Source organism: Corythoichthys intestinalis, chromosome 15 (genome assembly GCF_030265065.1).
Source record: "Corythoichthys intestinalis isolate RoL2023-P3 chromosome 15, ASM3026506v1, whole genome shotgun sequence".
Taxonomy (NCBI): Eukaryota; Metazoa; Chordata; class Actinopteri; order Syngnathiformes; family Syngnathidae; genus Corythoichthys; species Corythoichthys intestinalis.
Genome location: NC_080409.1, coordinates 36,468,765 through 36,493,228, shown reverse-complemented (window position 1 = coordinate 36,493,228; position 24,464 = coordinate 36,468,765). Strand labels below are relative to the sequence as shown.

At 38.1% G+C, this 24,464-nt stretch overlaps 1 protein-coding gene across 2 annotated transcripts in view; it reads left to right on the top strand.

The window, feature by feature from the left end:
• slc25a21 (solute carrier family 25 member 21) overlaps nt 1-24,464 on the top strand; it is a 233,143-nt gene that overhangs the window by 187,423 nt on the left and 21,256 nt on the right. For both annotated transcript variants that reach the window (XM_057859120.1, XM_057859121.1), the window contains 2 exons: nt 17,737-17,803; nt 18,255-18,314. In XM_057859120.1, coding sequence (XP_057715103.1) covers nt 17,737-17,803; nt 18,255-18,314 — 127 coding nt within the window. The remainder of the gene's footprint in view (nt 1-17,736; nt 17,804-18,254; nt 18,315-24,464) is intronic.

Below are 24,464 nucleotides of genomic sequence, written 5' to 3'. Positions count from 1 at the left end.
GGGCGAAATGTCAATTTTCAGCTTGAATTGGTCCTAAAGACAAAGGCTGGTTCACATTCGCAAGAAAAATGGGAAAAGTCAAATGATGCATAAAATACAACATGACTCACCAGAGTTCACTTTTTTCATACACTTGTTCGAGGATGCAAATGTTACTTTGAAAAATAAGGAAGTTTGGCATATGATGGACTGTTTCTTTTTGCTCTACTGACTTTGAAGGGAACTGAATTTCTTTTAATTCATGGCAGACTGGTGCAGATTTTTCAGATCTTTTAACTGACTTCATCTTGTCCAATATGTTCTTTTTAAGTGATTTGTTGAGCTTTGGAGGTAATCGAACTGTAATTAGCCACAATTAATTTACGATTTAAAAATTAGCTTTAGCAATAGTGTTTTTTTTTTAGTAGTATATTATTTTCCATTCTTAATAAATAAAATCATCTGCAAAAACAACAATTTTCTCTAAGTCGGAAAATATTATATATATATATATATATATATATATATATATATATATATATATATATATATGGCAGAAAAACTCTGGTGAAAGCTTAAATCTCAATTTTTCTAGGGATTTTAACGAGATATTATCGCGTACTTACCTCTTTTCGATCCAAAAACTCCATGCAGCATGTATCACCGAGTGTCAAGACACAGCTGTGAATGGCCACAGCCGGATTTTTGGGGAATTTTATGAGTGAAACATGGTAATATAACAAGGGTCTCGATGCAGAAATCCCAGACATCAAGGAGTGGTCGAGATTTTCATTTTCATATATTTACTAGTGCTGTCAGACTTACCGCGTTAACGGGCGATAATTATTTTTTTTAATTAATCACGTTAAAATATTTGACGCAATTAACGCATGCACAGAAGAATGACAGGAGGCAATTTTTTTTCTTAACACGCTTAATTGATCACACCGCAGATCATATCGTATACCATTTGCGGCCACCACTGACAGGCATGGTTGCCCAACTTCCCATCATGCATTTTGGCGGAACAGTTGAGTCGCTACAGTATCATTTAGTTAAAGCACAACAAAAATTGTTGTCCTATCTCTCAGAAAATAATGTTCACAAAAAGAAAAGCGCTCAATGCAAAGAGAACTGGCATTCGCTGTCAAAATACCTATGCAAAATACACATAAAACTTACTCAAACTTTGCCTTGGCTAGATCTCTAATTAATTTAAAACTCGCCATTGACACCTTGTGGTATATTTCAATCACTACCTTACGTTGTCAAAGATACTGTGGAAGAACGAAGTAGAAGAGCCCATGTGACGTCCCGCTTAGCGACATCAACAATGGCGAGCTATTAGTTTATTTTTTGATTGAAAATTTTACAAATTTTATTCAAACGAAAACATTAAGAGGGGTTTTAATATAAAATTACTATAACTTGTAGTCAAATTTATCTTTTATGAACTACAAGTCTTTTTATCCGTGTATCCCTTTAACAGAAAGAATGTTAATAATGTTAATGCCATCTTGTGGATTTATTGTTATAATAAACAAATACAGTACTTATGTACAGTATGTTGAATGTTTATATCCGTCTTGTGTCTTATCTTTCTATTCCAACAATAATTTACAGAAAACTGTCATATTTTAGAGATGGTTTGAATTGCGATTAATTACGATTAATTAATTTTTAAGCTGTGATTAACTCGATTAAAAATTTTAATCGCGCGACAGCCCTCATATTTACCCTTTTAAACTTTTTTTTTTTCTAATTTTTCTTTGTTTGGATCGACTATTTATCATCTAAAATATTAGGGAAAATGCAACAGTAACAAAAAAAAATACAATTAAGCTATAGTTATGAGGTAGATTTCTGTGACTTTTTTACAGACACTAATTTTTTCATTGTGACGTAATTTGTTTAAAATATGCGAGTGAATAATTTTATAAAATCATTTTTATTTTAAACTAAATATTAGAAATCAATTAATGATTCTAAGCTAAAAATGACCGTATTTTTCAGACTATAAGTCGCACCTGAGTATAATTTGCACCAGCCATAAAGTGCCCAACGTAAAGGAAAAAAACATATATAAGTCGCACCGGAGTATAAGTCGCATTTTTGGGGGAAATTTACTTGACAAAATCCAACACATAGACCAGATATGTCATCTTGAAAGGTGATTTAATATAGAAATACAATAGAGAACAACATGCTGAATAAGTGTACAGTATGATGTTACATGATGCATGAACAATGAATGCGAATATACTGTCCTCACCAGGATGCTACAGCTCGGTCCTGGCTATACAGCGAGCTAAACTCCCAAATGGCGATGCTGGACGTCCGTATAATTCGCTGAATCAATTTCGTCCTCGATACCAAACAGGTTCACATCAACGTAGATAAATGATAATGAGGTGCTATTACAGCAATGACACAAACGGTGAGCATGCACTCACTAGCATTAGCACATCGTTCAAACAACCACACAACTGGCTCTAAGTGTCCGATCGCGGGTGGAAAACACAACAACAGAAAAGATTATACACACAGGCGTTGCCTCTGTAGAGATATTTTACAAGCATAAACAATGAACGTAGGTTCGCAGCCATGTCTCTCTCTCTCTCGCTCTCTTTCTCTCGCCCACTCGCTCAGAGACGCTGCGTAGCTGTCAGTCTTCTTCTGGCGTGTGAGCGCTCTTCTTCGCGTAAACAAGTGCGAGTGCGCCCCCACGTGGCCATGAACGCACCACAAACTAAAAGCATGCATTTAAAAAAAATAATAATTTGCCAAAGGCAGAACGCGAACGTGGCCATAGCTATTAAGAGTTATTCAGATAACTACAGCACAAAGAACATGCTAACAAGTTTACCAAACCATCAGTGTCACTCCAAAACACCAAAATAACATGTGAAATGATATCATAATGTGTTAATTATTTTACACGTAAGTCACGTCTGAGTATAAGTCGCACCCCTAGCCAAACTATGAAAAAACTGCGACTTATAGTCAGAAAAACACGGTACAGACATTTCGAATAGTAAATACGATTATTTACCTTCTTTTTATGGCTAGGTTGAAACAAAAGCGGTTGCACGACGCCTGTAAACGGGAGTTTCTAGGGTAAAAAGGACAAATTAAAAATAGTTCAGGGGCTTAATGCGCCATGAAGCTGCTATGGCAGCATATAGACATATTGTTCTATCAAACACAACAGTTCTTTTGGCTTAAAATGCAGCAATTTATTTTAAAGAGGAGTGCAAGAGCAGAAACTGCTTTTTCAGTCATGTCTGTGTTTTTCGCCATGTTTGATGATCATAAGGATTAAAAATGGCAACTTGACTGTAAATTTGATTGTCAAGCCCTGACTACTTTGTAAAGTTACTTATAGATATGTAGCATGTATGCCTTTTCAGATGTAAATCATGCACTTAGTCATCAGATCTGAAAGTTGTTTATTTCCCAATTTAAAGGTTGTCGGGTGAGTTTGAAATTCTATTAAAGGTTTTTGTAAGAGTTTGAAAATTTATGCTGTGATTTTTTTGTTTTTTTTCTTCTTACTCTTCATGTCATGTTTCACTTCCTTATCCCTGGGAATTCACTGGAAAGCATTCCCGGCTAGCTAAAAAAGGCCGCCCTACCCCCTCTTTCTCCTCTTCCTCCCGTCGTGGTGACAGCTCACTGAGATAGCGCAGGCGTCGGAGAAAGTGTCGGCCACTTGTTGTGTTAACAGCGAGACGACAGCTTTACAGCAGATATAAAAAGTGCGTCAGGTGGCCAGAGGCCATCTGGTGACAGCTCGGAAATCCCACAATCCCATTTTGACTTGAATGTGTTGGAATGCATCCCGAAAGACTGAAGAGGCACTTTAGTTGTCTCTTTTGCATGCTGCAGGCCAAATCGCTTAGTAAGGATTTGTACAAACATTGTTGCGGGATTGTTTGAAAATAAACATTACAAAGCGGAGTAAACCCAAGTTTTGCTATGCTCAAATACATCAAATGACAGTGCTGAATTTGAGATTTTTGTCTATGCGGCGGCATTTTCACATGTGGTAGACCAAGTCGTGATAATATTAACTCATTGGGTGCCATTGAACGCACTAGACATCCAATCCATTTTGAACACCTACAGTACCTATTTTGAATAACTATTGCTATTAATTGCAGTGAATGACACGTGGCCAGGTTTAAGTGCTAGGGTTAATTGTTTTTTTTTTTTTTTTACTGTTTTCCTCCAATAGTGGAAAATCAGCAAAAACAAAACTCAGTAAATGTCAAATATCTCAGTAATTTGTAGGGGTGTGCCATCTTAGGCACCCCACGATTCAATTCGATTACGGTTCAGGGTGCTACGATTCGATTTTTGAATGATGATCGCGGTATTGACGATGATTGTGGTTATCGCGAATATCACGATTATTACAATTATCGATGCATCGTACGGTACTGATTAATAAAGTAGCCTAACAAATTTTTCCCTTTATTGCCAAACGTATCACATTTGATACACCTAAAATTTCATGATTTAGAGACTAATTCAGAATTTTGACAATTATCTTTGGGGAAAAAAAAAATGATGGATGCAAGTCAACACTAGGCATGTGCCGGTATGAGATTTTGACCGTACGATAACCGTGAGCAAAAATACCGCGGTTTCACGGTATCACGGTATTGCAATTATAGCTACAAAATGTGTTATTTTGAGATGTATGGGTTAAAAAAAAAAAAAAACTGAATTCCATTGAAAAGGATTTTTTTTTTTTTTTTTTTTTAGAACATAGTTGCAAATTGGAACATGAATATACTGTTAAAATAAATAAATTATCAATAAAAAAACAAATATTTTAAATAAAATTAAAATATAACTAATAATAAAGTTGCTCAAGATTAGAGCAAGAACAAAATAATTTCTATAAAAAAGTAAAAACACTTCTGAATAAATTTTTTAAAAATTTATACTGCATCACTTTTTTTTTTTGAGGGTGGAAAAGCTCAAGTGAAGTTTTGCCAATTTCAGCCACTGTGTCAAATCTAGTCTACATGATGTCATGCCTTTGTGTTAAAAAGAACAAAGAATTCATAAGTTAATAAGTTAGTTAAAAATGTACAAGTTCGTTAAAATGTAAAAGTTGGTTAAAATGTAAATATTGCTGTGGAAAGGTTTCATCTAAAAAAAAAAAAATAATAAAAAAATAAAAAAACATTCGGAGTGAGACCGCTCCTTGAACTAACGAACGTGGATTTGTGCTTAGGGCAAGATCATCTTTCGCAATTAACGATCTTTGATGCTATCCCCCCCCCCCCCCCCCCCCTTCATTCAAGCGAATCAAGCTTGTTTTCTCACTCTGCAGCTGTAACACTCGACGAAGTTGCTCTCCCAGCTAAGTCTAGGCTAACATTCATCTTTGTAAGCTTTTAGTTAGTGTGTATATTGAATTTGAAAGGAAAATGTGTGTTTTGTTTTTGGCGAACTTTTCCATGATGCTAATCTGTTGAAGCTACTCACACATGAAAAAATACAATTGTACAACGTTTTAATTGTTTTCATTTTGTATATTACACTTACCACGATTTGAGAGCTCAATAAATTGAAGAAAAGAACGCCTTATGTTTGGAGGATTTGTTTTTGGGTTCGCTGGCTGTCTAGGTGATAGCGTCACTTTCACACACAGCAACAAACGGGAGGGGGTGGGCGCTGCCGTGCCATGCCACTTCTAGCTGCATTTTTGACACATGAAAAATAGCAAATGCCGTATTACGGTCTTTTACAAATTTGAAAAAAAGGTTTCATTAGGACGAGAGCTGTCCCGACTAGTCGACGTTGTCGACGTCATCGATGACGTAAATGCATCAACAGGCAAAACATACCGTCAACGGGTAATGACGGGCGCTCGCGATGCAAGCGGTTGTTACTGGCACCCCCAAGGGGGCCGCTGTTATTTCAATGTGACTGGCATTGTCAGATTGACAATGGCGAGCGATTAGTTCATTTTTTGATTGAAAATTTTACAAATTATGTTTCAACGAAAACATACAGAGGGGTTTTAATATAAAATTACTATTATTTTTTACTCATATTTATCTTTTAAGAATTACGAGTCTTTCTATCCGTGGATCCCTTTCACAGAAAGAATGTTAATAATGTTAATGCCATCTTGTGGATTTATTGTTATAATAAACAAATACAGTACTTATGTACAGTGTGTTGAATGTATATATCCGTCTTATCTTTCCATTCCAACAATTATTTACAGAAAAATATGGCATATTTTAAAGATGGTTTGAATTGCGATTAATTACGATGAATTAATTTTTAAGCTGTGATTACCTCGATTAAAACATTTTAATCGTTTGACAGCCCTCGTTTTTTTTTTCTTTTAATTATAAAGCCAATCCTTTTCACCCAATTCCGATCCTCTGAATAATGTCCCAGTTTTCGATCACATGGTCCGATCAGGGACGTCCCAAGTAATTTGTATTTTTATTGTGACAACAGATACAAAAAATCCTATCAGGCTAACAATTTCCTGCCTAACCAAGAATTTGGATAAAATCCAAATTATCATTTTGAAGGAAATACTTGAGCCACGTCACCACTTCTGATAGAATTAGCACATTTTGTCTCATAGCATGTGTGTGTGTATGTAGAGTATACAGTATATATTTTTATTTTCAAATGCTAACATCCAGGAGTAATTCATTCCTTGTTTTGTTTTTTTCTTATTTGATGTTGACCATTTCTTCCATTTTGGTTAATTCTCTTGCCTTTTAAGTCACTCTCAATGATTTGTTTTCTGGAATAGCCTCATGCTAAATATTTTTTGTTTTCATTTCTATTTCATTATTTTTGTTTTTCATGCGAAATAGAAACTCAGTGCACATGTATGATTCTCTATTAATGTTTTTTTTTATATTTTTTCATACCCTTTTCCTGGAAATATATATCCATGGTTCCAATGATTGTCCCTTTATGGGATAAATGACAATTTATGGTCATTAAAAAAAAAAATGATAGTAATTAAATTTAAAAAATAAATAAAAAATAAAAAACTATGAAGACCTGGTGTCCACGTCAGTGAACATCACATTTTAGGCCACAATTTTGGGATAGAACATTGGTCTATATGACCCAAAATGTTGTGCCCGTGTACGCCAGGTCACAATTATAAATATTTTATTGATTTTTGATTATTACTGTTGATTAAAATAAATATATACATACACTAACCGGCCACTTTATTAGGTACACCATGCTAGTAACGGGCTGGACCCCCTTTTGCCTTCAGAACTGCCTCAATTCTTCGTGGCATAGATTCAACAAGGTGCTGGAAGCATTCCTCAGAGAGTTTGGTCCATATTGACATGATGGCATCACACAGTTGGTGCAGATTTGTCGGCTGCACATCCATGATGCGAATCTCCCGTTCCACCACATCCCAAAGATGCTCTATTGGATTGAGATCTAGTGACTGTGGAGGCCATTTGAGTACAATGAACTCATTGTCATGTTCAAGAAACCAGTCTGAGAGGATTCCAGCTTTATGACATGGCGCATTATCCTGCTGAAAGTAGCCATCAGAAGTTGGGTACATTGTGGTCATAAAGGGATGGACATGGTCAGCAACAATACTCAGGTAGGCTGTGGCGTTCCAACGATGCTCAATTGGTACCAAGGGGCCCAAAGAGTGCCAAGAAAATATTCCCCACACCATTACACCACCAGCCTGAACCGTTGATACAAGGCAGGATGGATCCATGGTTTCATGTTGTTGACGCCAAATTCGGACCCTACCATCCAAATGTCGCAGCAGAAATCGAGACTCATCAGACCAGGCAAGGTTTTTCCAATCTTCTATTGTCCAATTTCGATGAGCTTGTGCCAATTGTAGCCTCAGGTTCCTGTTCTTAGCGGAAAGGAGTGGCACCCGGCGTGGTCTTCTGCTGCTGTAGCCCATCTGCCTCAAAGTTCGATGTACTGTGCGTTCAGAGATGCTCTTCTGCCTACCTTGGTTGTAACAGGTGGTTATTTGAGTCACTGTTGCCTTTCTATCAGCTCGAACCAGTCTGGCCATTCTTCTCTGACCTCTGGCATCAACAAGGCATTTCCGCCCACAGAACTGCCGCTCACTGGATATTTTTTCTTTTTCGGACCATTGTCTGTAAACCCTAGAGATGGTTGTGCGTGAAAATCCCAATAGATCAGCAGTTTCTGAAATACTCAGACCAGCCCTTCTGGCACCAACAACCATACCACGTTGAAAGTCACTCAGCACCTTTTTTCCCCATACTGATGCTCGTATTGAACTGCAGGAGATTGTCTTAAACCATGTCTACATGCCTAAATGCACTGAGTGGCCGCCATGTGACTTGCTGATTAGAAATTAAGTGTTAACGAGCAGTTGGACAGGTGTACCTAATAAAGTGGCCGGTGAGTGTATATCTGCCATTGACAATGACAGACACCCAATTATTTCAACTGGAAAGAGTCGATGTGAATGCGATCATTCACTGCCTGCCTTTTTCAGTCAAAATTGATTAAATGTGTAGTCCCATCAGCCATCATCATAACGCAGCCACTGAGTTAAACGAGTGCTCTATAAAGGGTTAACATGCTACCTCCTAATGTCAAGAGAAATCGATGCTGCTGCTGCTGCTGTGCATCCAAACACAAAATCAAGTGGTAAACATCCTGTAAAGTGCCCTGCAATCATTATCTTCTGGGTGTGTGGCAGTGGGAAAGTGAAAATATTTGCAGATGAAGCACGCCAGCTTGTTTCTGTGTGAAAAAGCTTCTTCGGGGGCGGCTCGTCTTTCCCCCTTCTATCATCTTTGGGATCCGACACCAAGGCCTGTGCTGTCAGTTGTTCTTGTTAGCGACACGGGCTGTTAACATTAAGGAAAGCTCTATTCAAAGCGGAGGGGGAGCGAGCCTCTGCCCCTTTCGCTTTGTGTCATTTGCTTAAGGCAAGCCAAAAAGTGTGTACTTTACATTGGAATGTAAATGAGTAGTCAAATGTGGAGGCCATGTTTGTCCTGTAGCAAATTTTCACCTGGAGGCCTGACCGCACCCGGGAAATCTGCGGCCGACGTTTGCATGGAGGCCCAGGACTTAGCTGCAGATTTCTGAAAATAATCTGCAAATGTTGTTCTCATACCTTTAAGTCAAACTGCTATAATCTAAACAGATGAATGACAGACTGCAATAAGAATAGCATTCCTTGAAACGTTTAGTAATTTTTTGCAGAGGATAAAGAACATATGACCTCGCACAGCTACAACATTTCCTCTCTGAGAAATTAGCGATTAGGAGAAAAGTGACTCTGAAAATGCCACTTCCATATTTAAAACAACCCATCACTTGTTCTTTGCAGCCTGAATATTAGTGTTGCTGGACAACCACAAAAGTTGCCACAGAACCTCATCACAGACTCAGGAAGAGTGTTGTTTTCGTCAACGACGACGATCACAAACATATTTCGTCAACGAACACTTTTTTTCATGATAATGATGAGAGGATAACAAGCTAAAAACGTGTTTTGGGAAACTAAAACATAACGAGACAAATGCGTTTTCATCTGACAAGCCGAGAACGAGACGAAAATGTGCAATAGTTTCCGTCCCATGATCACAATGTGTGACATTTTAGGTTTAGTTAGCCTGGATGTAGCAGTGTCTGGTTGTGTCACTCGTGACGTGCTGCAACCCCGCCCACATTCTAGCCGTGTGTCATCTCCAGTCTCTATGCAGGCTTGCACACACGGTAAGATTTGCTTTCTTGGTCAGAAAGAATATGGAATGTTGCTTTAGCCTTTAAAAGTCTTTGCTAAGTGATTATCACAAGCTAAATGTAACTAATTGCATTAGCATAGGGTTCGTGTTAGCATTAAGCTAATGCTAATGGTAAGCGTCCTCTAAACTCTCCGACAACTTATTTTTTACATACAGTTCGTGGCATCCAGGTGGCTATAATTAATTGAAAAAAATGTACTCTTTTCCTGCTGAGTGTGTATAATCACAAAGTTGGCATCGTCCTTGTAGAAGCGACAATATGTGCTCGTCTGTTTATTTGAAATAGTTGGAAACGTTCATTTATTAATTTATTTTGGGATTTTTTTTTTTTTTTATTATAGAGGCAAAAACATTTTTGGTAAACGTCAACTAACACTATACGAAATTAGTCTTGAGTTTTCATCAACAAAAACTAGACGGAGACAAACACATTTTGACATGACTAATATATGAATAAGACTAAAAATTATTATCGTCCAAAAGACTAAGACGAAAATTAAAAGCGCTGCCAAAAACAACAGTGCTCAGGAACAATTTATTGTACCTTTTTATTAAATAATGTCTTGAATGTGCTTCATTTTACTTTCATAATTCATGCCAAAACAATGCTATAAACAACGTATAGGCAGTGTTGTCATAGATTACTTGAAAAGGTAATTTAAATACTGATTAATGATTATTCCTCAAAAAAGTAATCTAGCTACTTTACTGATTACTTTATTATCCAAGTAAGTTACTTCAAAAGTAATTCATCACTTACTTTTTACCAATTTTTCTCACTTTAAGAATGACAACAGAAAAATGTCATCTCATGGAATTGACTTACAATAATTGAATTTAAAGAGGGGGATCAGAATTTTTGACATAAGGCTAATCTTCGAGTTAGTGGAGGGTTAATTAGTCGATGGAGTTGATTTGATTGACTCGCGCTAGCTTAGCCACTCCGGAGCCCTGAAACTAACAAATACAGTGGGGCAAATAAGTATTTAGTCAACCATCAATTGTGCAAGTTCTCCTACTTGAAAAGATTAGAGAGGCCTGTAATTGTCAACATGGGTAAACCTCAACCATGTGTGAACAGAATGTGAAAAAAACAGAAAATCACATTGTTTGATTTTTAAATAATTTATTTCATAATTAGAGTGGAAAATAAGTATTTGGTCACCTACAAACAAGCAAGATTTCTGGCTGTGGTAGAGGTCTAACTTCTTCTAACGAGGTCTAACGAGGCTCCACTTGTTACCTGTATTAATGGCACCCGTTTTAATTCATTATCGGTATAAAAGACACCTGTCCACAACCTCAGTCAGTCACACTCCAAACTCCACTATGGCCAAGACCAATGAGCTGTCGAAGGACACCACAGACAAAATTGTAGACCTGCACCAGGCTGGGAAGACTGAATCTGCAATAGGTAAAACGCTTGGTGTAAAGAAATCAACTGTGGGAGCAATTATTAGGAAATGGAAGACATACAAGACCACTGATAATCTCCCTCGATCTGGGGCTCCATGCAAGATCTCACCCCGTGGCGTCAAAATGATAACAAGAACGTTGAGCATAAATCCCAGAACCACACGAGGGGACCTAGTGAATGACATACAGAGAGCTGGGACCACAGTAACAAAGGCTACTATCAGTAACACAATGGACTCAAATCCTGCACTGCCAGACGTTTCCCCCTGCTGAAGCCAGTACACGTCCAGGCCCGTCTGCGGTTCACTAGAGAGCATTTGGATAATCCAGAAGAGGACTGGGAGAATGTGTTATGGTCAGGTGAAACCAAAATAAAATAAAACTTTTTGGTAGAAACACAGGTTCTCGTGTTTGGAGGAGAAAGAATACTGAATTGCATCCGAAGAACACCATACCCACTGTGAAGCATGGGGGTGGAAACATCATGCTTTGGGGCTTTTTTTCTGCAAAGGGACCAGGACGACTGATCTGTGTAAAGGAAAGAATGAATGGGGCCATGTATCGACAGATTTTGAGTGAAAATCTCCTTCCCTCAGCAAGGGCATTGAAGATGAGACGTGGCTGGGTCTTTCAGCATGACAATGATCCCAAGCACTTAGCCAGGGCAACAAAGGAGTGGCTTCATAAGAAGCATTTCAAGGTCCTGGAGTGGCCTAGTCCGTCTCCAGATCTCAACCCCATAGAAAATCTGTGGAGGGATTTGAAAGTCCATGTTGCCCAACGACAGCCCCAAAACATCACTGCTCTAGAGGAGATCTGCATGGAGGAATGGACCAAAATACCAGCAACAGTGTGTGAAAAGCTTGTGAAGAGTTACAGAAAACGTTTGGCCTCCGTTATTGCCAACAAAGGGTACATAAAAAAGTATTGAGATGAACTTTTGGTATTGACCAAATACTATTTTTCCACTCTAATTTGGAAATTCATTCATTCATTTTCCATGCCGCTTATTCCTCACGAGGGTCGCGGAGGTGCTGGAGCCTATCCCAGCTAACTTCGGGCAGTAGGCAGGGGACACCCTGAATTGGTTGCCAGCCAATCGCAGGGCACAAGGAGACACACAACCATTCACGCACACACTCACACCTATGGACAATTTAGAGTGTTCAATCAGCCTACCATGCATGTTTTTGGGATGTGGGAGGAAACCGAAGTTCCCGGAGGAAACCCACGCAGGCACGGGGAGAACATGCAAACTCCACACAGGAAGGCCGAAGCCCGGGATTGAACCCTTGATCTCAGAACTGTGAGGCAGACGTGCTAACCACTCAGCCACCGTGCTGCTAATTTGGAAATAAATTCTTTAAAAATCAAACATTGTGATTTTCTGTTTTTTTTTTTCCACATTCTGTCTCTCATGGTTGAGGTTAACCCATGTTGACAAATACAGGCCTAATTAATATTTTCAAGTGGGAGAACTTGCACATTTAGTGGTTGACTAAATACTTATTTGTCCCACTGTATGTGGACACCAGTTCAGTCCTCTGCTATTTATTTGCAGTACCATCCAAACAGCTTATTCAATCTTAGCAACTTTTGTCTTCTTACAGCCACTATATGTTCTGAATCAATTTTTTTACCTTGAGAATCTGTGGGAAGTCCATGTTTGCGAAAAAGGGTCGCAAAGTGTGTTTTCCGACCATAGACACGGTATTCCACAATGCACTAACGCGTGAAAATAGACTAATCAGAGCCTGGTATTTTCAAATAGCGTGAAGCCATGCTAGAATTATTGGGAGAACTGTATATTGGAAAATACATATTCCCCCCTTAATGTTTACTCATGACAGAATTTTTGAAAAGGGTTCATAATTAGCAATAAGAAAGCTTCGTTTTTACACTGATACCCACGAATATTGAATTCCTCATGCTTTGTTTTTTGAACACTTCACAAAGTTTATTTCATGGAATTTTGAATCAATAACAGGTTTTGGTGGAATGTTTATTAAGGAAAGTTTTCACCAGGTGAAGCATTTTTTGCTTTTATCGTGGACTCTGTGTGACTTCCATTATATTTTGCGATGCCAGGTAACACATGCCTATGTGTATTATGTGTTTTGCTCTTTTGAAAGTTGCCAAATGAATATAATCTCTTTTATGATTTGTTACATGGTCATTGTCAGTGACCCCTGCGATGCAACCCGCTCATTTTGAGTGCTAGGACAAATATTTACCCTTGTCGCCAATCGTCCGCCATCATCTCTGTTGACTTGTAGCTGGTGTTGCCACAACACACCGTGCTGTCCACATGCCGGTTCCCTTGTCCTCACTGTCAACTCAAGTGGAACCACAAAGGACTCACGTGATAGCGTTATGAGACTACGCTTATAACTTAAGGCTTCTGAGATCCGGTGACTGTGGACCTACGCCGTTAACACACATCCGATTTACGAGCCTACGCCGTAGCCTGATCGGCGCCTCCAGAAAATCCTGATTAACCGTCACGTCAACGCGTTGTGACGTGAACGTCACAGGAAAGTGATTGGTCCGCTCAAAACTGTTTCCGGTTCAGCACAAAAACCGCCATTTTCAAGCATTCGCAAACGTCTTCTGTGTCGCCTACGCTTCAACATTTGTATTAACAACATTTCAATATTCATTAGCTGCAGCTGCAAAGACACACGTTACATCTCCGTTGCCATTGCTGTCTATGACCGGGAGAAAAGGAATTCAACAAGAGTCCCCCAAAATCTCACAAAGCCACACACCTCTAGTGGCTTGGCAGTGAATTACAGAGTAATGTGTTTAGGGCTGCAGCTATCGATTATTTTTGTAGTCGATTAATCTATGAACCAGTTACCCTAATTTTCGGACTATAAGCTGCTACTTTTTCCCCCTCATTTTGAATCCTGTGGCTTATAGTCCAGTGCGGCTTATTTGTTGATTTATTTGGCTTAATAGGTAACACTTTGTTTGACAGCGGTATCATAAGACTGTCATAAGGACATCATAATTATGACATGACACTATCATGGGCAGTAATGAATGCTTATGACGGATGTCAATATGTGTCATGTGATATATTATGTCACTAACTCCATTTATGTCCAGCTCAGATCTTTTACGTCCATTCAAAAGTGAGATAATTTGCTGGACGACACAAACCAACATCTATTATAAGCATTCAGTAATGCTTATGACAGTGTCATGTAATAATTATGACTGTCTTATGACATTATTATGGCACCACTATCCAAGAAAATGTTACCAAATACCATAACTAGCAATTAATGAAACAACTGGAACAGTAACTGAAGAAATAATTAGCACAGAACATGACTGTTATTTACATCTGCAGCGCCGCAATGCATGCTAGAAGGAATGTTGGATGACAACAGTGTTGACAGCAGGTGGCAGCAGAGGTTGACTGTCTCCCCCAAGGGAGCAGTGATGGCCAAATGAAGCTTTTAGAAACAATAAGGCTTAGCAGCCAATTGGTTCAAAGCTTAATGGTGGTTCATTTGGTCTTATGACAGTCTTATGATACCACTGTCAAATGAAGTGTTACCAGTTAATATCTTTTGGTGTAAATATCCCATAATACAATGAGGACAACTGCGGCTTATAGTCCAGTGCGTCTTATCTATGAACAAATGCCGTTTTCATGTCAAATTTGGTGGGTGGCAGCTTATAGTCAGGTGCGCCTTATAGTCCAGAAATTACGGTAGTTCAGATAATCGAGTAATCTCAGTAAGAACAAAACAAAATTAACGTACCAGAGCTGAGCTTCAAATGTGATTAAAAAAAATAAACAAGGATCTAAGTACAACAAAGAACAATTGGCTAACTTGCGTAGCAAAAGTCCGCTAGCTTAAATGCTAACTTTTTTTTTTTTTTTTTTTTACACAATGCCTTAACAAATGGTTCAAACACATACTCCCACAAAAAACAGCTAAATATACAAACTTACAAATGCATTAGAAAAAACATTAGACCAAACACAAGCTTGTTGGTCTTACAGGGAGCAGCTGGGTTCAGCCATGTGAAATTAGTTATGTCATATTCACTGTTGACACTAGAGGCAGTAATTCCGCCCAAATCAATAAAACTACATGCTAACACTTTCAAAACAAACCATTACAACGCAACTCTAACTAAACGAATACTCGAAGCAACAAAATTTGATTCAAAGCTTTTTTCTAATCGAATTACTCGAGTTAATCGATTAATCATTGCAGCACTAAATGCGTTTCCTTAATGCAGAACTTCAAATGCTCAATGACGACATAGGGTCTCGGTGTGTGCCATCTTAGGCGGCCCACGATTCAATTCGATTACGATTTGGGGTGCTACGATTTGATTACTGTACGATGATCATGGTATTGACGATGATCACGATTATCATTATTATCGATTCATCATACATTACTAATTAATAAAGTAGCCAAACAAATTTCTGGCCATTATTTACTGAAAATGTCCTAATGATTCAACAGGAACGATAGAAACATGTGTTTGTTTGTTTGTTTGTTTGTTTGTTTGTTTGTTTGTTTGTTTGTTTGTTTTACAAGAAAGTTAAAAAATATTAACAAATTTAAAGGCAGTGCTTATTTCTCAAGATGCCTATAGAACACACAGCTGACCTTGAGATGCTCTTTTTCACAAGAAGGTGCAAAAATGTTACCTGTTTCAAAGGCACTACTTATTTCTCTCATCAAAACAATAACATTTACACTGGTGAAATGAATTCCACATTTTCTGGAAACCAACAGTGTTTTTAGAAATAAGACTCTTTTAACCAATATACTATGTACAGATTTCTGTACTATTTCGCATGTTTGTAGTGTTACCGCTGTACTTAATTCGGGTTTTAAGCTTTCTGCATCTGGAATAACTTTTGTACACCACCAAACAACGCACAACTTGACATGGAAATACGTGTTAGCGAAGTTGCTAATTAGCATAGCGCTTAGCGCTAACTAGTAATATCTCAAAAACAACAACAATAAAAGCTAAACAGTACAAGAGGGTTCGTGTCATTTACTCACCTCTGATAGATGAAACACCAGGGACTTTTTCCAATTAACACGACTTGAATCTACTGCTGGACAACTGAAAGACAAGGAGCAACAAGCTATGTCTTCCCCTTTCGCTTTAAAAAATAAGTTGTGCGCAGAAGAGGACCGAAAGCACGACCGCGTAAATCTCTCGCTCAGTAACCAGCTGCGTCTATCATAACGTTGTGCGTGCGTCCGTTAAAGGTGTCCGGGTGGCATACATGTCTTGAATTTCGTTCGGCTACTAAGGCCCGTTAAAGGTGTCCGGGTGGCAGACATGTCTTGAATTTCGTTCGGCTACTGAGGGCTGTCATTAAGTTATTAGGGAAAATCATCGTTTTTGAACATGTATGAATCATAATCGAATTGTCACGTGTCGAATCGCGATCCATCTAAAAATCGATTTTTTTGGGCACACCCTTAACTCAATCAATCCCAGCCATTTTCACCGGAACAAGGGCCTTTTTACTGGATTTTGACTGATTTTGCAAGGCCCACAGAAAATTCTATTCTATTGCTATATAAACATGGAACCCACCAAAAGAAAGATTAGACTCTCTTATTTTAGCATTAAAAAGTTAGTTCATATCTTTTTCCATTCTTTAGAAATCAGCATTAGAAATTAGCTTAGTCTGAGCAATTTTCCAATTTCTGATGAAAAAACGGAGAAATTGAGCTTTTTGTGAAAGCATACATTTCAAACATAACTTTGACTTATACAGAGCTATTTTTTGCTTTAGTTACATCCCAAACATCTGAATAATGTTTTCCTTTTACAAAATAAGATAAATAACAAGACAAACAGAGCTTTTGATAGCAAAGTAACAATTTATTTACACATAACTAACTGAAAGATGACGCTGTTCTGGCCGCCACAGCCGGTTAAACTTTTCCCTCATCGCCGTCTGTCTCATAAAGATGAATTTTTTTGAGTCTCTGCGGGCTCTGCTCATGAGCAGCACGAACTCAAAGGCATCGTCCACTGCTTTAGCGGTCCCGGTCGTTCTGCTCGGTCGCCCAGCGCTTGGCATCCCGGTCATCGTACCAGTTGTTCTGCTCGGTCGTCCGCCGCCTGGCATCCATTCGGTCATCTTCTGCCGGCACCCAGCCGTTCGGCTTGGCCGTTCGTTGCCGTTAAATCGGGTTGCGGGTCTTACCAAATGCGCTACTGCCCTCCAGTGGCCAGTTTTATTGCTTTAAAATGGATTTTCAGCTTTGTGCTTCGGAGCTAAATTGAATCACGACCCAGAGATGTCTTTTTTGGGAAAAAAAAAAAAAAAAACATAAAAGACGTATAAATACGTCTTTGGGACACTGAAACAATTAAAAGCAGAACGTATTGATACGTTTTTGGGAGCAAATGAGTTAAAAGGGTCTTTTGCGTCAAGGAATGCAGAAGCATAAGTCAGCCCTTAAATCACTGGTAAAAATTAATGTAGGGGGCCAAATTATGTAGTATTTTTGTGCTGACCCTTTAATGATATGCTCTCTCCCTGCAGAATATTCGGCTTCTACAAGGGAATTTTGCCCCCCATCGTGGCCGAAACACCCAAGAGGGCAGTCAAGGTGAGTCGAGTTGGCACGACACCACCATGTCCGTCAAAGTGTCATCCTGCGTCTTCTGCTTGGCCAGCCTAAATATTGACTTACAAGCAGTTACCCTTTGCTGCCAATGATGGCGCTAGACGTCCAATCCGTTTTGACTTTTTCACACAGGATAGCTCGGGTTATTTTTTTTTCTTTTTTAATTAATGAACTCAGCATTTGAAAAAGCCGCATTTTATGTTTACATGGTTTATCTTTGTTTGATATCTATTTTTGGTAGTGTCAAAATGCATTGGATGTCTGTCGCCATCGGTGGCAGTGAATGAGTTAAAGCCAGTCCAAATACACTTACCATTTCAAAACCTGCATTTTCACTCTGAAAAATACTGCTATGAAATGTTTTACTACTTGTCCGTGATAATTTAATGACGACACATTTGTCTCAATCTGTCTTTTTCTCTCCCGTTTGCAGTTTTTCACCTTCGAGCAATATAAGAAGCTCTTGAATTTGACCCCTTTGTCTCCGGGCTTGGTGAGTGTGAACATAGCACGCACCTGAGTACACTTTTGCTGGAAAGATAAACACACATTCACATGCACGTATATACACACAAGGAACAGGAAGAACATTGTAAGCAGTGTCAGTGTTTCGTCTCACCTGCTGACGGACGCCAAGAATAATTTGCACCACATCGAATGCATAAGTGGTTAGTCTTCATGTTTTCGATGCGGTTTCTTATTTAAACACGTCATATTTTATCTAGCATTTATTACTGTCATGCAGCTGGTTTGCTGTTAAATTGGTGGAATGTTTGCCAATTTATCTATAATGTCCCGAAAAAAGATTTTTAGATGAAGAAAATGTGGCAACGACAGTTTTAAGCAGATTTTTCAAAGCAGGGACAGAGCTTTTCAGTTGTCGGCCAGGTGTCAACTGTGATGAATGGAGAACCTGCAGCTCCAGCGTCCGCCCCGGCACCTCATATATCCTTGCCTTGTGTTTGTGTTTTAACAGCCATTGGTGTAGAGATGTTTACACTAATGCATATATCATGCACCATCTCTTCCTCCTCTTTTTTTCTCCAAAAGTCAAATGGGATCAAATTCTCAACTGCCGCTCGCTTTCTTTCTTATGCAAGTATAATTTTTTCTCCTTGTATATCTGAAGAAATTGAAAACTATTCTAAAGAAAATGTTTTCTGATAATGTTTCCACAGTTTCTTAAACTGAAAAATAACGCTATCCTTAAATTTTAAAAAAAAAAAAAAAAAAGTGAGATGAGTAAGCCACTTATTGATCACACAACACAGTAAAACAGCTAATTATAAAATACCATGCACTGAACTATTTTGATTAAAAAAAGATTTTTAAAAATTCATATCTTTTGCATGGAATTGAAATGATTTAAAAAGGTACATTTAAATAAAATGTCATGCTTCAAAGGTCTTTTTCTTGAATATTCTATTGTGCTAGCCATTGAAGTTATTTTTTTTAAACTAGAGAATAATTCGAAATAAAATACATTATTAACTGTAGTACCCATGATAACCCCTTGTTTCAAAATAAAACATTAACCATTTATAATTTTATACTTTATCTATTATATACTGCATACAGTGATACTTCGACATCTGATCGCATCGAAACGCGATCTTTTTGACATCAGATGTAAAATTTGACTGGCTGTTTGTTTCTACATTCGACGACATGCTCGAAATACGGCGAGTTATGACAGCGCCGCAGTTTCTTTGTTTTCCCGCAAGATGGACGCACGGCAGATTTTCTTATGAGAGAAATCAATATGGGTTCCAAGAAGGTTGGTGTCTACGATCCCGACGGTCTCTTCAGACCTCTGTCCGCCACTCTTTATAAGTTAAGGTGACAATTATTATTACAGCCGTGCGAAATTTCAGATTCTTAGATTATTTGCGATTCGGCCATGGAAGATTCGAGAACGATTCACAAACATTCAAATTCCGAATATTGAATTATACCAGGTAAAGCGGAATTAAAACACAGTCACCGTGCTCTTTGGGACGCAATGAGGAACGGACCGATAGTAAATATCATGTTCAACTCATGCCGCTGGATTAAAAAAAAACAATTATACCTGACTGCGGCTAACAGCCGTTACAAACAACGCCTAGTTGCTAATTGCTACAAACATACGGCTACGGTAGATATCACATTTATGTAGAACTAGATGCGAAATGACAGATGACGGCGTTAGAACATGTATAGAGAACTAGATGCGTAATGACAGACTTGCCAGCGTTAGTAAACAGCAGCCATCCTAAAGCAGTAGACTTCTCTAGAAGGCTCTGTTGTAGCAAACCTAATTCACGCTTTATCTAAAATACTCCTAAATCGACAAAATTTTGACTTGAATCTATCTTTAAATGATGAAACAGTTTTAAAACTTTGACATGTCGAAAGTTGACAGAAGAGAAATTATGGAATAATGGGAGCAATTTTAACAACTTTAGCGGTTGATTCTCAACATTAAATTAATTGAATGTAGTTTAAACCTGCTGATACGCAGGGGACTTGAGTATTTTATTGACTGCTTTTAACTGTTAACCTAATACTGAAATAGTAGCTTGGTTTAGCCTGAGAGGATTTTTGAACAATTTTGGAACTAATTTACAAAACATTAAAAACAGGGGGGATAGATCATTAATCGATTTATAATGGAACCGGAGCCTCTGAATCATAACCGTAATCGAATCGTTAGGTGCCCCAAGATTCCCACCTCTAATTATTATTGTGGTAACATCGCCAAAGAAATCGCCAGCTTCCTCACGTTTTTAATCATTTAGTTTAGAACTTGTGCAACACAACACGCCTACTGTCCGCTGTAGTTGACAGCAACAACAAGAGAACATTAACATACGACACGAGAAAAAAAGTCTTAAATGGCATTATTATGTGAATTAGAATCATATTTTGAGACGATTCGACTATATACAACAATTTAGCAAAGCACAGATGACGAGAAATTATTCTTTTAATCTGCCAGTTAGCCACGCCTACCATTATAGGGCTTTAGCGTCCCCAACAGGTGGATGACGTCAGCGGTAGACTGGTCTCATCGATTTTACTATTCAGCCCATTGAGGGGGAATTATTTAGAACGAGGAACACGCGACGAAGAAAGCCGCCAGATGTCATTGTTTCAGTCTCTCTACTCCAATATTTTTACAGGATATTCTTTTTATCCAAGTATTTTTCCCCAATAGCAATATAAATGGCTTGAGAAGGACCAGTCAGCCCGTCGAGGGAGAACTATTCACAATGAGGAAAACGCGACGAAGAGAGCGGCAAAATGTCATTGTTTCTGTCTCTTTACTTAAATATTTTTACAGGATATTCTTTTTATCCAAGTATTTTCCCCAATTGCTAAATAAATGGCATGGTCATGACAAATAACAGTCTTGTGCTGAATGGAATATGAAATAATAAAAATGCATTTATTCAGGACGACATGGCAAAATTACTCCATAATGGTCAAAACTGTCGACTTCACCTTTACTGTCGCACCTCCCGAACTATATTTTATGACACCTAAATCGGACATATGTCATTTCCCTTCCCCGGCTTCGGAGAATGTAAACAAACCAGAAGACGTGACAGCTAGCCGACATGCTAACCCGAACCGAGTGATGTTTCAAAGTCTTCAAAGCGGAAAATCACACATAACTATCCTGGATTATTTGACATGATGACCCGGTTGTCTATTGTCGTCGCGGAACGGCAAACCGCCCGGCGGAGAGCAATTTACAGTTCGTTCCCTGGAGGAGGGTGGCTGGAGTTGTTGTGCAGCTAACGGGCTGCTGCTAATGACCATTAGGACAGCTTTTTACATGCCTATCGATGATCAAACGTAAGTAGTCCTTCATTTAAAGGAAGTTTGTAGTGTTTACTTTGTAATCGCTGTATTCGTATTTGACATAATACAAAACAAGATGTTTACTCACTTCCTCGTAAGTCCAATGGTCCCACAGTAAATATCCACGGTGAAAGGGAACCTTTTGAAACTCCAAAAAGGCGCATACGCCTCTCCCTCATACAGAATGATTTTTCTACAGCCGTTTGGCTGGCGTGATGCGAAAAATAAACGTATTAATCCGCAAAATCAGCTGAATCATTCGTCCCCATACACAACAGTACGCTGTATAGTGAAGAGGACGTCTTCTACCGTACACGTCACAGCGCCCTCCTCCTCAATGCAAGACCGAAGCCGGAAGTCACTCATTTTCCTGGCGCGGGATTCAAAAAACTAAATAAATATAGCGATCGCCTCCACACACATCCAAGCGGTCCATATCATTCAGGAGCATAAAATACCGCGTGTATTATGAAATAAACATGCTTTTTCGTGTCACAGGCACTTTAAAGGAGGAAGTAAACTCTCTACCGCACCTATCTTACTGTCACGTCAGCCATGTCAGCAGTGCGTTCAGGTGCAGCACGCAAAACACATCCGCCACATTAGAACCCGATTCGTTACATTATTACAGAAAATTAATAATGTTTTATTATTATTATTCCGATTTTTACTTATAATTTATTTGTTTTGCTATGTGTAATTGCCATTTATAATGTACCAGCAGTATTTATTAAGGATTTAGGAATGAATTAATGGAATTATAGTATATTCTTATGGGAAAATCCTATGACAATTTCGACTTACAAACAAGGTCCTGAAACAAATTAACTTTGTATGTATAAGTACCACTGTGCATGAACAAAAATATATATTAAAAAGAAATAAACACATGAATATTGAGGAATTAAAGTGTTAGGTGACATAATGCTATAGAAATTCCAAATCAAAAAGCATTAACTGCATGATTATTTTTATTTACATAATACACATTTATTGTATAGCATTTTTAAATTGAGAAGCTTTGAACTTTAAAAAATTCTGATTTGTGCAACTGTGTATGGAAAAAAAGATATATTAAAAAAGACATAAACATGAATAATGAGGAATGAAAGTGTGAGATGATCAGTGGCGGACTTGGCAATTTTGAGGCCTAAGGCGAACATATCATTCATGGGTCAGGGGTTAAAAAGGTGAGAAGGGTGTGGAGGAAATACGTTCCGGTACACTAGGGCTGTCCTAAACAACAAATTTTCTACTGATTAGTCAGCCGACTAGTTTTACGATTAGTCGACTAATCTAATAATTTTCTTTTTTCTTTTTTTTTCTTTTTTTAATACTAATTTAACAATGAAATTTTTGTTGACGCTTATTAATTCACTAAACCATTTTGGAACACTTAAATTCTTTATGAAAGTACAAATAATCATGTAAATAACAATAATTAATCACAAATAAACAATGAGGTTAAATGCTGATAGCATTTACTAGTGCAAAAGAATGGAAAGTAAACAGATTCAGAACACTGACTTTGCCTTTCCAAAATTATTCAAAACAATTCTTAAAATAAATTCTAGCATTATTAATTTAGTATACTACTATATACTGTATAATAGTAATATCATAATTATAATATTCATTGCCAATCATATTTGTCATAAAGAGTGTCATTTGAAAGCTATTCTTAGTGTAGAATCTGTATTCTGTAGTATTTACTCAACATATTATAATATTAATTCTGAAGTATGTGGGATTAACTCCAGAAACCGTTATTTATATGACGAACATGACGTGCTTTTATTTTGAAATGTTCACTGGAGGTACGTTCGGTAAACCGCTAACAGAAAGCTTTACACTCCGTAAAAAACATTCTTCGTCATTGCTTGTAGTGTCACTCATAGATTTAATTTTTTTTTTTCGTTAGCAAATGCTGTTAACCAGCTGTTGAGTGTTATTGTACCTTTTATTGTACCATACGCAAGTGAGCTGTAAAAATAGCGAGCTTAGTGGCGTGAAAAACGCAGGAGAGCTAAGCTAACGAACAGCTAAGCAGAGCTAAGCGATGCTAAACGGAGCTCAGCGAAGCTAAACAGAGCTAAATGAAGCTAAGCGACTGATACTCAGTCCGTCGTCGTGGAACAGTCCATTGTAGTGCGTGTGTGGGGGAGAGATAATATAAATGCACCATTCAAATGGCTTTCTTTCTTGTTTTGTTATACAGTGCCTTGCAAAAGTATTCGGCCCCCTTGAACCTTGCAACCTTTCGCCACATTTCAGGCTTCAAACATAAAGATATAAAATTTTAATTTTTTGTCAAGAATCAACAACAAGTGGGACACAATCGTGAAGTGGAACAAAATTTATTGGATTATTTAAACTTTTTTAACAAATAAAAAACTGAAAAGTGGGGCGTGCAATATTATTCGGCCCCCTTGCGTTAATACTTTGTAGCGCCACCTTTTGCTCCAATTACAGCTGCAAGTCGCTTGGGGTATGTTTCTATCAGTTTTGCACATCGAGAGACTGACATTCTTGCCCATTCTTCCTTGCAAAACAGCTCGAGCTCAGTGAGGTTGGATGGAGAGTGTTTGTGAACAGCAGTCTTCAGCTCTTTCCACAGATTCTCGATTGGATTCAGGTCTGGACTTTGACTTGGCCATTCTAACACCTGGATACGTTTATTTTTTAACCATTCCATTGTAGATTTGGCTTTATGTTTTGGATCATTGTCCTGTTGGAAGATAAATATCCGTCCCAGTCTCAGGTCTTGTGCAGATACCAACAGGTTTTCTTCCAG